Source organism: Elaeis guineensis, chromosome 3, assembly GCF_000442705.2.
Source record: "Elaeis guineensis isolate ETL-2024a chromosome 3, EG11, whole genome shotgun sequence".
NCBI lineage: Eukaryota > Viridiplantae > Streptophyta > Magnoliopsida > Arecales > Arecaceae > Elaeis > Elaeis guineensis.
In genome coordinates this window covers 119,409,744-119,423,058 of record NC_025995.2, presented here as the reverse complement: position 1 = coordinate 119,423,058, position 13,315 = coordinate 119,409,744, and the positions used below count along the sequence as shown (strand labels likewise).

At 37.5% G+C, this 13,315-nt stretch overlaps 1 protein-coding gene across 1 annotated transcript in view; it reads right to left on the bottom strand.

The window, feature by feature from the left end:
• Nucleotides 1–13,315, bottom strand: part of LOC105041461 (probable RNA-dependent RNA polymerase 5) — a 34,803-nt gene that overhangs the window by 686 nt on the left and 20,802 nt on the right. The window contains exons 11-18 of the mRNA XM_073253448.1: nucleotides 11,607–11,713; nucleotides 10,239–10,387; nucleotides 9,774–9,996; nucleotides 9,343–9,568; nucleotides 4,085–4,230; nucleotides 2,901–3,063; nucleotides 1,746–1,899; nucleotides 3–26 (exon numbers count right to left, since the gene is read on the bottom strand). Coding sequence (XP_073109549.1) covers nucleotides 3–26; nucleotides 1,746–1,899; nucleotides 2,901–3,063; nucleotides 4,085–4,230; nucleotides 9,343–9,568; nucleotides 9,774–9,996; nucleotides 10,239–10,387; nucleotides 11,607–11,713 — 1,192 coding nt within the window. The remainder of the gene's footprint in view (nucleotides 1–2; nucleotides 27–1,745; nucleotides 1,900–2,900; nucleotides 3,064–4,084; nucleotides 4,231–9,342; nucleotides 9,569–9,773; nucleotides 9,997–10,238; nucleotides 10,388–11,606; nucleotides 11,714–13,315) is intronic.

Sequence of the window (13,315 nt, the reverse complement as noted above, 5' to 3'; positions counted from 1 at the left end):
ACTAAAGCAAGGAAGTTGCCATATTTCTGCACACAACCAAAATAAAAAATACATAGGAGCAAGGGTAACATAAAAAGAGTGAAGGGATTTTTCCAGCTGTATGCTTCATAGCATCTTCTAAGCAAACAAATTTTCTACATTTACCTATTTCTGCCATTAATAAGCCAGAGAATATTTATTGAATGAAATGGAGCTTGCTCGCTTTGACATTTAAACAAGGCTAGTAACTGTGCTGCCCTATCTTTTATAAAAATGCCACCAATTCAGTTTAAATGTCACGAGGGCTAGTAACTGTGCTAGTCACTATCTTTTATAACTGTGCAGCAGATCGCTTTGACATTTAAACAAGGTTGTAGTAGTTTCATTATATTACAATAATATTGAGTCAGTTTTGAAGAATCCAAATTCACTTACGGGAGCAATTGACCAAAAATGATTAGAATTTAACCAACAGCAAGGATTGAGGAACCATTACAAACACCTAATTCGGAGTGTACCAAGCCACACCGGCAGCAGACTAAGATGGTTCCGATTCGAAATGAGAAACTAGCAAAGGGGAGAGGGAGAAGGGATAGCGGGCCATAAAGGTTGCTGGAGGGCCAAAGGAGGGACTCTGCCCTTCTCCCGATCAAAATAGGGATGGACACCTCCGACAACAATTCGGTAGCCTTCGGTGATAATTTGATAGTCCTCTCTCCCTCTCCCTCTCTTTTCCTCTCTCACGTTCCTCTCCCCTGCCCTTGCAACCATGTTGGGCCATGGTCCACCAGCCTTCACCATCTCTCCCCCTCCCTTTTTCCCTCTCCTTCTCCCTCCCCTTCTCCTCTCTCTCTTTTCATCTCTTACGTTCTTCCTCTCCCTTGCCCTCTGCCAGCACAAGGGCATGTACCAAACCATGCCACCAACTAACCGGTCTAGGCCCAGTACCGGCACAACAAACCTTGCATCAGTTGCATGCTAGTATGGCATATTACCTGTTTTGTTAGAGGTTTAAGCAAAGACTAATTTGGTGTGCCATTGACATCCAGACAAAGAAGCTAGAATAGAAGCTAACCACTATCGGGGAGTACAACAATATGTTGAATGACAAGAATATCAGGTGTACATTCTTTTTCCAAACTATAGAAGGTTATGCAAGATTTAATTATTAGAGCTACCATCTAGACAGAATTCCTTTGCTTGATAACAAAAATTATACTGTGTCCTACCATACCATACCAACATTCATAGAACAATTATTGTTAATAAACATCATATATGCATGTAGCCTCCATATCATGATAGGGCGTAAGACAATTATGGGTTATTTCTCCTAAAAAAAAAAAGAGTAAAATTTGATGCCAGTAGAACAATCATGAAGAGATGGTTATCACGATATATGATAGACAGCTATCACAAGAATTTAAAAGTACAACCACTGAATCATGGTCTGATGCTATCACTTTCAAGCATATAAAGCTCATGACCATAAACATTTAGCATCTGTTGTATACAACAGCAGCTTTTCTTGACAAGGATATTAGTGTGACTCCATATCCATATAATTGCAAAAATAATTGTATGAGGCTATAAGCCATTGTCAAAAGTAGGGTGTAGAATCAGCTTTCGGAAACCAATTTTGTTTATGAGAATCGCTCAAGTATTTATATGCCATTTTAGATAGGCTTCTTTTGTTGAAAACCTGATTTTGTAAAATGTGATGCATACTCAGAACTAGTTGTGCAGGGCTAGAAAGCACGACTTACCATTGGACGGACGATCCTCTGTTTGAGATGATTTCACCTTCTCATAGATCAATCCAAATATGGATTTTGATTCATATACCTTGTCCTTGTCCAAATATTTCTTCTCCATGAAATTTGGAAACTGGTCGGGCTTCAGCTCACTGGGAACTTCAATCTGCTTTGGAGAATGAAGAATAAGTGGAAGTTCCTTATATTGCTAGTAAAGACAATTTTGAGCAGAAAGTGCATAAGCTCATCATAAACACATACTTGTTTACAATCTGGCTCGCGATCCACTGATACACAAATATAGAACAACTTTGAAATCAGAAAGCAAAATTTATAAAGGACATTCTAGTTGGTTATTCAGAATCAGGACTTTTTGCAATATTTGGCCTATTCAAAATTGCACATAGCTGCCTTCTAGCTTCAAAAGGACACTCCTTTCATACACATGTTATTGAGAATTATAACACAGTGAACTGTAAGAAGAAAGACGCTTTATTTGGATGCTTGCAGAAGACAAATCTTTTATCCTTGATAGGCATAGAAATGGAATAAAGCTTAATTTCTTTTTTAAAAAAGAGAAAATATTGTTCTCCCATGCACTGCCTACATGGTACACAATACTACAGCACACATCACTAGTGTTTTTTTGGTTAGAAAGATAAAAATGCAACTACCTTTTCCCCTGTTCATTGGTAAATGGAGGCAGTTTTTGTTCATCTGAAAATGAAGTTGGGATAAGAAGGTTGGAACCCCTGGATAGCAGGGGTAAGTTATATGGTGTCAAACCATATACCTAAGTAGTCAGTTATGTGGTGTCAAATCAAATTTGACCAGGGAAGTTCAGGAGTGAAAAAAGGCTTGTTGAGGTGGGACAGGACCTCCTCCAGAATTTAATTTATCCTAGTTCCAAGATAAACCTAAGAAAAATTACTGACACAGTACATAACAGAATATTTTCCTAGCTCCGTAACATAGCTTTCTAATAGGGCATATAGTGATAACAGAATATTTGCCTAACTCATAAGATAGCTTTCTGCTAGGGCACTTAGAGATAAGCAGATGCAAGTTTCTATAAAAGGAACATTGTCATGGAGGCTGGTGGCCTTAAAAACAGTCTGAAACATAGCTTTTTTAAACAATGTCTTTGAATAGAACAGAGAAACTAACCTTCAGTCCATGTTTTGATGCATCTAGAGCATCATAGTATATATCAACCAACTCAAGCATCTTTTCTCTTAATAATTGCTTTTGCTCAGCACATTCATCACCCAGCGTCAACAGCCTATCCATATACATCAGCCAACAATCTGCTGCCGTACCGATTGTGTAACTGGAATAAACATCACAATTTCCAAGACTTGGTATTTTAAACTATGAGAGAATAATGAATAAAGATTAGATCAGAAAAAAGTATAAATCAAATCTGGAAGAACAAGTATAAACTATAGATGCATCCAACCATCAAATTCTTCAAAGATAAGGATTCAGGAGACTTGGCTTCTGCAATGCACAAAGAAGATGAAGCCAAAAAACAAACATTGGTGGATAATTAGGCCATTGGATGAGCAAAGGAAGAAGGGGTGGCTACCATGTAACCAAGAAACATTACTAAGACGACTATCAAAAGGGAACATACTTTACTGTTTATAAATTTGACATGTTTTGGCAAGAACATATTTTGACTGTAGATGAGATGCCACAGAAATAATACAGATGAAGATAAGCATGCACAAATTGTTCAGTAACTGATTTGCATTTATGCCATAAGTGGATATAGCCAAAATCTTAATTCATTTCCATCAATATCTTATTCTACAAAAGAGACAAAATATTTTTCTACTCTCCATTCTTTTTAACTTTTTATAAGAATTCAGCGACTTCTCAGTCATTCTTCTTAAACATCAAATTTCTACCCATCCTATTCTTCTGAAGTGCGCAAGATTCACCTAAACTAACAATTTCCTTCATGATATAATCAGCAATAGGAACTAATTCACAGATATGAAAACACACATGCATTAGGAGACCCGACACCGCCTTCTACCTCAACCAGACCATGGTCCAAGATTACTAACTCTCTTGTGATTACTTTCAGCAATCAGGACAAATTGTCAGATACAATTTTAATCTGGATAATATGGCTCCTGATTCGACTGCTATAAATTTATCTTTCATGAAAGTTGGGAAAAAAAGGTAAATCAATTGTCATGGTGGTAAAAGAAAACTAGGAAATAAAATAAGCAAAACATTGAAATCCAGTATCCTACTTATTTCCCAACATGCGTAAACTTAATAGACATGAATGACTTAAAAATTGTGAAAACTATCAGAAATGGAAGACTTTGACATACCTGGGCTTAAATCTACTGATTAAGAATCGATCAAAGAGCTCGCTTTCTAATTCTGTATTGGAAAACTGAGTAGGCTTTGTCTGAGTAACTTTTATCCTTGGAGCTGTACGAACCCATGGTTTGCTAGCTCTAAAATATTTTAATAACTGAAAAAAAACAAATGTAAATATAATCATTGACCAATAAAAATAAAACAAATTTATTGTCATCCTGGAACGCTGAAGATAATTATGATTCCACATACACAAGATGATCCAAAGATAATTTTACAGAAAACTGAAAGAACAATAATGAAAAAAAAAGTTTAGCAATGGCATGTAACAGTTAAATTAATATATCATTACTCCACAGCATCACATACATTCAATCATAACTTCTCTATAATAACATTATATTCAAAATGATAAGGAGCCAAGTCAAGGTTAAAATTTATGCAAGCAGAATTCCAATAAGACCAAGGATCACAAACTGAGGGCCATGCAAAAGTTGATTCAATACTCTTCTCACTAGCAATGTGATAAATAATGAACAACTTCAGATGTGGCCAGATTTTTAGGATAATAAAAACCCAGCTTTCTCTATGGGAATTTATGGGTTCCTTAAGTGCATGGAGGACATGGATGACCCGTAGAATGGAAATAGGGGAAGTGACAGAGTGGTGACAATAGCACAATCATCGATAGGGATCAAACAAGGAGGTGCACACCCAAAGTTGCAAGATGATGGGATAAGGCACAAAAGCCACAAGAAGAGCTCTACCTTCCTTGCACTGTCCCAAATTTGAGCCTTCCAACCGCCCACCAAGCTCTCCTTCCAGCTTCTTTTTCTCAGTCCATTAATTTTTTCCACATTTTCTTCTTAGCTTGAGTCATAAGAGGGGATGATTTTTGGTTTGGGTGGGATGGGAGGGGTTGGGCGGGGTGGTGGTGTATGTTTGTAATCAATGCTAGTGCATATGATGACTTTTCTCCTCGAGGAAGAAAATCTACCCAACAACTGACACGGTAGGAAAGAAAGAAGGGGTGATATCTGATATGATCGACAAGGTTTCACTTCAAAGATCAACATGCAAATAGCAGTAAATTGAATTGAAGAACCTTCACTTGGTGAAGGAAATTCTCTCGAAAAAAAATATATTAATATCTCCAAAGGCTACCCCCTTATAATGCATTATATGCATATTCATACCCGAAATAGGACTCGACAATAAGGAAAGATGCTAGAGTTATTCTACCACAAATATGAAAAACTATAAAACTTCATATTGTCCCTAATTGAAAATTTATACGAAAATTCGAAGAAATCTGCTGGCACTAGAGTTATTGAAGTCTTCGCCCACAAATCTACTGGCTCCTATGCTGCTTGGCATGGTCTAGTTGGTCGTAGTACTTGTTGGCTGTACTCTATACTTCATCAACAACAAAGTAGCAAGATAGGAGAAAGAAGCAACAACAAAGAACTCTAACAGAACAATGGAGAATACAACTAGAAATTTCATTCAAGTCAAGATACTATTTAACATGGCTAGGTACTCCTATTTATAGTTGTAGGATCTTGTGAACCTACCCACAAATGTATTCACATTCATTTCTTGCTTAAAAGATAAAAGCGTTTCACAAATAAGAAAAAAATATTTTTCCTTAGTATGCTAGGATTTGATTTGATGCACATGGATATTCTCTATAATATGCCTCTTGATTGGATAAGATCTCTAACTCATATTGATGTCAAGTCCTTCCAAATATGCCAACTAGATTTTATGGATACCAGCCTTATTTAATTAGACCGCTAGAATTATTTTCCAGTCTATAGCAGCCTTTAAAAACTTAGACCCAGACCTAGTATTAAACCCCATTGTTCCTTTGGCCAATACTTTCTATAACATGAGGTGAGACAAGCTCACTTAGTTCCCATAAGCAGCCCCTTATAAGGGCTTATCAAGCAAACACATGGCCCAGTAGCCCTTAAAGGCTTAAACCATAGAAGGTAGTAGCAGGATTTTCTGAACCATCCCGAATCGGATGGTTTAGGCCACGCCGAACCGTACCAGCAGGAAACCAGTCTGATTCCGGCGTACGAAACAGCATGACGGAGTCTCGAAGGGAGGGAGAAGAAATAGAGGAAAAGGGGGAGAAGGAGAGGGAGAGCAAGATAGGGCCTCCGACAGAGGCCATCCGAGCTTGGTAATGGAGGGAGGGAAGGAGAGAGGGGGAGATCGAGAGATCGGGGTTATCGGATCACCGGAGGGATGCCGACACTGACATGACTTCTCCGATGGCCGACAAGCGAGTGTTGAGGGTGGTTGAGGCCGGACGAGCCGAGGATAGCCTCTGCCCTTCTTCCATGCGGAACAGCGGTTCGCCCCTGTTCTTTTTTTTTTTTTGATTTTTAACTAGCAAAGTCGGCAACTTGGTTGTCGACTTCACCTTATTTTTTTTTTTAATTTCAATTGAAGTTTGACAAATTGTTTGCTGACTTTAGCCGAATTAAAAAAAAAAAAAAGGTGAACTCAGCAACAATTTGCCGACTTCGCCCATTATAACAAAAAAAATCGAAATAGGGGCAAACCTCTGTTTCGAATCTGGCCTCCTCCAGCCTTAGCCGCCTCCGCTCTCGCGAAGCTGGCTCGCTGACAGTCGAAGAGCTCGCGGCGACGTCGCCGCCCGTCCAAAGGCCTTCGAGAGCCTCCATTGAACCGATGAGTTCTCCGTCTCTCTTCTTCCCTCCCTCTGACCTTACCAAGTTCGGAAAGAGCTCCAACGGCAGCTGGAGGCCCTCTCTTCCTTTCCCTCTTCCCCTACCTCTCTCCCTCTCCTCCCCCTCTTCCTCTCTTTTTCTCTGTTGTGTTAGTTTGCGCCGGTTCGGTCCAGTGCGGACCCGTACCACCTCATACCATCGGTCGGCTGACACGGGTCCTGATTCCAGCTCTAGGAACCTTAGGTAGTAGCATAATTTTTTAAGATTATACCCTAAGGTCATGTTAATATTTCCTTTATTTGGTTATAGTCAAGGAAAATTGAGATGTAAAATGCCTATTATATCCTCCCACATTAACGAACAGTTCAATCTATAACATGAGGTGAGACAAGTAAACTTAGTTCCAGAAACTGCCCTTTCTAAGGGCTTATCAGGCAAACTCATGGCCTAGTAGCCCTTTAACCCTATAAGCTAGTAGCATATTTTTTCTAAGATTATACCCTAAGGCCATGTTAGTTTAGTATTTTCTTTGTTTGGTTTCCAGTCGAGGAAAATTGAGGTGTAAAATGCCACTTATATCCTTCCAAATCAACGACCAATTCAATTTAGAATATACCCTGAATACAAGAGAGAGCAATCTCCATATCCATATTTTCTGATATTGCAAGTCAAATTTTCTGACACTTATGTACTTGACACACATGTACCATGTCCAAGTAACTCTGGTGGTAGAACTATTAAAAACTTAAATTAAGCAAGCGGCCACCATGACAAACACAAGCAAATCCAAGCACTTTAGAGCTACCAATAAAGCTTTTGCCTCTATGTGAATCACCTGGATGATAGTTTTGTACCATGTAACAACTTACAACTATGTTAAACATGCGGCATTAAAGCAGCAACTAGCTATGCAAGTATCTCTGTCCTTGCACAAGTCTAACTTTATAAATAATCTCTATGCAAAAAGTAGCAAAAGGGGTTACACAGATAGAGGGGCGAGGGCAAAGAACATACAAATAAGAGGAATGACATGATATAAAGTTGAGAAAGAAAAGACACCTCCATACTTGAAGATGAGCAAACTAAACCATGTTATATTGCTCAAGTCAGATTGGTCAGAGGCCTAACTGACCAGAAACACCCCACAACATGAATCTTTAACAATTTTTGTGCATATCAAATATTTGGTACATCTGTTGGGAAAAGGTATGGAATGTGGACGCATTTTAGCTTTTGATAATGGTTAGGCTTCTAATTTTTTCTGGTGGGAAATTTTCAACCCACTGCTTCTTTGCCACTTTCTTCTGTTTGGTTTTTGCTGAAGTCTCCATTGTTGTCTTTTAGTAAAAAAATATTACATCAAGCTTTGTTGCATTTTATTTTTCTTTAGTATTTTCCATGTTTTCAAGATTCTGATGAAACTTGGTCTATACAAGTCTGACTATTACCTATTTGAACCATTAAAAATTTACTGTTGCCGCCAAAACTAATGCATCTTTTCAATCACCTCAGTATTGGGTCATCTAGCCTTAGGTTAGCTGGTTGTCATCCCTCTCCGCTTGTACTAGGCCTATTGTTCAAACACTAATTATAGCATCCCCATCAATTACTCAAAAACACTTGTAATTAGGTTATGTCTAGGTTAGACTTGTGGCTTACAAATCAAGAAAGCAACAGAGTACACTGTAATCTTAATAGCAAAAAGAGAGACCCTTTTACCTTTTGCTTTTGTTCATTCAGGCATTCAAGATTTAAGACAGTAGTCAAATCCCATCAAGAAATAAACACTCCTAAGATTATACACCAGAACTAGATGCCAAAAAATTGCTGGTCATGAATATTGTTGTACATAGCATATCTCAAGACTTTAAGGAAATTCACATACTTCAGCATGCTGCTAAATAAAAATGAGAAGCGATTTGTTATGTTGATAAGTTCACGAAGTTTACAACCATAACACCATCCAGCCTTTCACCAACCATTTGGGTCAGCAAGTAGAACAAACTATTCAAAAAAGAGAAATAGGAATTCAAATCTGCCTAGCTTACTGTCAGGAAAAACTATAAATCAAGGTTTTCTTGTAAATAGTCAAAGTGAGTAGAATGGATTATATCTGCCTCTGTCAGGCTCACTTAAGTTGATTCAGATCCAAACCCTAGTCTACTTGACTGGCTCTCTTAATTATCTAAAGAGGATCTCACTTTCTTCAATGAAAAGGAAATAATTTTTTAATGTCGGTTTGGTGGACCCATTTTAGGGATAGAAATCATGGGATCCCTAAAATTTTTAATATCTAGTACCCCCAAGGAATTGCAAATTATTTTCTCTGGGGCCCAGCAGATGGCATCCTAAGGAAAATGGTAATGCCACATCAGCTGTCCTATATTTGAGTCCTGCTAGAAGCACTCTATATGGAAAACAAAAGATCCTTTGTTATTAAGCGAAGAGCTAAAATATTATTAAAAGCAAAATATGTGATTTATATACTGAACATACTTAAGAATACCCATGGTTATGTATGCTATTACGCTATATATCAATCAGAACCTAAACAAACTAACCTGTGGATTTCTTGAGACCCAATACATATCTCCATCGAAATCACCGCCAGCCATCTCATCAGCCAAAGATCGTGGCCCTTTTGTAGGGAAGAGAATAGCATATTTAGAATTTCCTACAATCTTATCCAGGCCTTTGACATAGGTGGCAGTTAAGATGTGTACGTCACCAAAGTGTAGCCCAGGATGCCTATAAACAAGAACATCTCCAGAAACATGTCCATTTTCACTGCATATTATGGATAAAAAGATGAACATCAAACCAGAAATATTTTAATATCTAGAACATGAAGAATGTGAATTGAGCTTAATATTACAAAGCAAGGAATTGAGCAAGAATGGATACTAAGCAATATAATATGCTGAAATTTGTGCTAGAATTATTCCGGGGAATTTTGTGCAAAATTATAAATAATAGTTGCAAAAATACATACAGGATGATACAAACTTCATTAGGTTTTAATGTTCCTGTTGGATCCACCGTTCCCATTAAGTGATAACACTCGCTTACAGGAAGTTTTCCTTCCTTGAGTACCTTCATTTCCTCCCTCATCAGCACCAACAATCGAGACTGCAAATATGGCTCATTGAGTGGAATTCCACAAAGAATCATTCTTGCCACAAGAAAATCATCCATATCCCCATATTTAAGCGCAACTGTAATTCTAAATGAAGAAGTTAGGCCGAAGAATTATACCTTTCAGAAATAAATTCAAAGGAAAAATTTAGATGAATGTCACAAGGCAATTTTTTTTATGTCAGTTAGTAGCTTGGGACATCAAGACACTAGAAAGAAAATCAAATTGCAAATCTTTAACATTAACATAACAGATAGTTTTACTACAATTTACCAAAGGAATTCTATCATTGTTTTGTATGTGCATTTACAAAAATGGTACCTCTAAGTGCAGCTTGTTTATTGTACTGAATATTTTGTGCATCATCCAGAGCATTCATCAGAAGTTCCAAAAAGTACTCTTTTGGGACTCCTCCATGGTGAAGAAGAGCAATTAAGTTTCTCGATAAAAATGTTCTCTTTGGTCGATTGCTGGAATGAAAAAGGAACAATTATTATTTTCCAAAATGAATAGCATATGAAGAAAGGTTGAAGCATATGTACATCAAAGTAAAATCATATAGCTGCACTCACTGTTCACCAAAACTAAGCAACACAAAGAATTAGGTAATGATCCATTTAATTTTCCATCAATGCAGTGTACATTAACAATCGAACTCCCAAGCTTGAAGGGAGATGATAATCACCATTCGCAAAGCCTTTATATATGTCAAGTTATACATAATTATCATTTCCTAAGATGCATAGCCGAAGGAAAAATGTCTTAAGTGTTTTTACATCATGGTGAAAACATATAGTGATAACAATATGAATACTGACCGAGGCAAGAAAAATATTACATACACCAATGAAATATGTAATAACAGTAAAATTTCCAAAGTTTGAAGAGAGATAATAATCAGAAAGCCCTTTTTACATATTTCAGGTTACAAAAAGTCAGAAAATATTAGTTTAAGGTTGATGCAATATGTAAGCATGCATGTAGGTACCTAAGGATGAATGCATATGCAGATTACATTATGTCTCTATAGACCTAGAAGCATTTAAAAAATCTCAACGATTATGAAGATAAAGAACACAATTTATTAAAATAGGTTATCCGTTATACACATTAAATAAAACATGACTAGAACTTATACAAAAAATACATCTCTTTGTAGTATAAACTGAAGACTGAATGTCAGAGATATTGATGCATATAGAATCATTTTACACTTAAAATAGATACTTATTTATGCCAAGTGCCAAAAATCTAACAGGAGGGCAAGTTCTGCAAAAACAGGATAATTTGAGGGATATATGTGCACATAGTTATTTTTGAAGGTCAAATAACATTAACTTACACTCACAGGGGTGCATGAATTCATCTAAAAGTTGCCAACCAGGCTATGCAACATAAACATTGCACACAACTATAATAAATTGCAACAGCAGTTCCTGCTCAAATGGGAAATCTAATTCGCAGTCACTTCTGAAATTCGCTCAAGCATATAATTTTATCAAAGAAACTAATGCATGTCAAACAGAAACCATAGTATGTATATCCAAAAAGCCAAGTATCGACCACAATGAGCATAGCTCAAAAGCAAAAAAGAAAAGTAATTTGCATCATGAAATAATCAAAATAATAATGTGGATTTAAAAAGAGAAGCCAACACTACATTGTCCTTCGGTTTCAGATTAAACATACCTCGTACCAACAACTTCCAAAGAGTTGCAAGATTGGATGTATGAGATGCTTGGATCCACTTTGACTTTTATCATTGAAGGTCGTATAAGAATAGTGTTTGGAGGAAGCTATAACATATATATGAAAAAATGACTTACTTAGACAAGATTATTAAAAACTAAATATATAAACATAAACTTTATGACATCAAAGTACTAATAAAACATTCACTCATCCATCAAAACATTGTATCATGCAAAATTGACAAATTATATAATAAACATCACAGACTTGTCAAGCATGTATAGTTGTCACTATATATTCAAGAAAACAAGGCTGCTGATGAGTGAAAACATCAATCAAGGACTTTCTACCCATTAGAAGCATGATGTCTGGTGCACATCAACACGCTTAACTCCCATAAGACTGATGCCAGAAATTGGGGCCACAAACCTATCAAATCAAACCAAGATCCGCCAAACTAGGAATAGAATCAGCCAAAAACTAGGAAGATTCAGCCACCCAAAATGAAACAAGGTAGAAGTGGCGTCCAAACCTAGTTGAACCAACTGGTTCCACCCAGCATCAAATGGTTATGACCCGGTTTGCCTAGGTCAAACCAGGCCCTTTTATAAAACCTAATGCTCCCCACCCCCCACATTTGATCTACCGATCTCTCTTTTCTCTCCTCTTTGAAACCCCAGACATTGCCCTTCACCCACCCCTCCACCTTACCCTCCTCCAAATCCCCTACTCATCTTCTGGCATGACTCCATGGGGGCCTCGTCGATATCTCCAGCCCCAGTCAACGATCTCCATCGCCTATCAATGAACTCGGTGTCAATAGATGAGCTTTGGCCCTGATAAACAACATCCAACACCAATTGACAACCTCCGGCCCCACCGATCGATGATGCCCTAACCGATGACCTTCAGGCTCTAATCAACAACCCCCAATCCACCACTCCTTTGGTATGTTCTTCTCTTCTCTCTCTGCCTTCTTCTTTATTTCTTGCTTGTTTGCCCTTGGTGGCACCTGACCAACACGAGCATGTGCACTGTGTGTTGGTATGATACTACCAACCGAGTACAAGTCACGCTAGTTTTGCGAACCTTGAATCAATCTATCATCCAATTCAGTTAGGCCCAATCTGATGCAATTTTTCGCACTTGTTGCTCAAGTCTGGGAATAAAAAATGACCAGTTTGAAAAATGTAGTTGGTTCTAGGTCATATTTTTTTCCTACCTGTTTTGTTATAAAGTTGTATGTGCCTAGCTAAGATTAAGGTCTCATTGTGGTAGTGTAATTGCATTAAGTTGAATTCTAAATGGTCAACTTCAAGCCTTGTTAGAATCTGATCAACACAAACTAGACACAAACATGATTAGGTTAGGATCATCCACATCTATAAACTACCTCAGTTTTAGATTATGTAGTCAAGTCAATTAGAATAAAAATAAAAAACTAAATATAAATAATATAAATAACCCCCAACCTCTCTTCCTTTACCACCTAACACTGAACCTTTGCTTTACTCTCTCCCTCACATGCAGGGAATATAGAATTGATGCTCATGCCCATGGGCATATAAATCAAGGACCTAAAGGCCTCATTCTTCGTTCAATTTATTAAAAGGGCCTAGAGACCATGAAGCAATAAAAGATGGCAAACAAGGGACCAAACTCAAAGTTAAGCTTGGCAATTCCTATGAGTCTGGTGGAGATTTTAG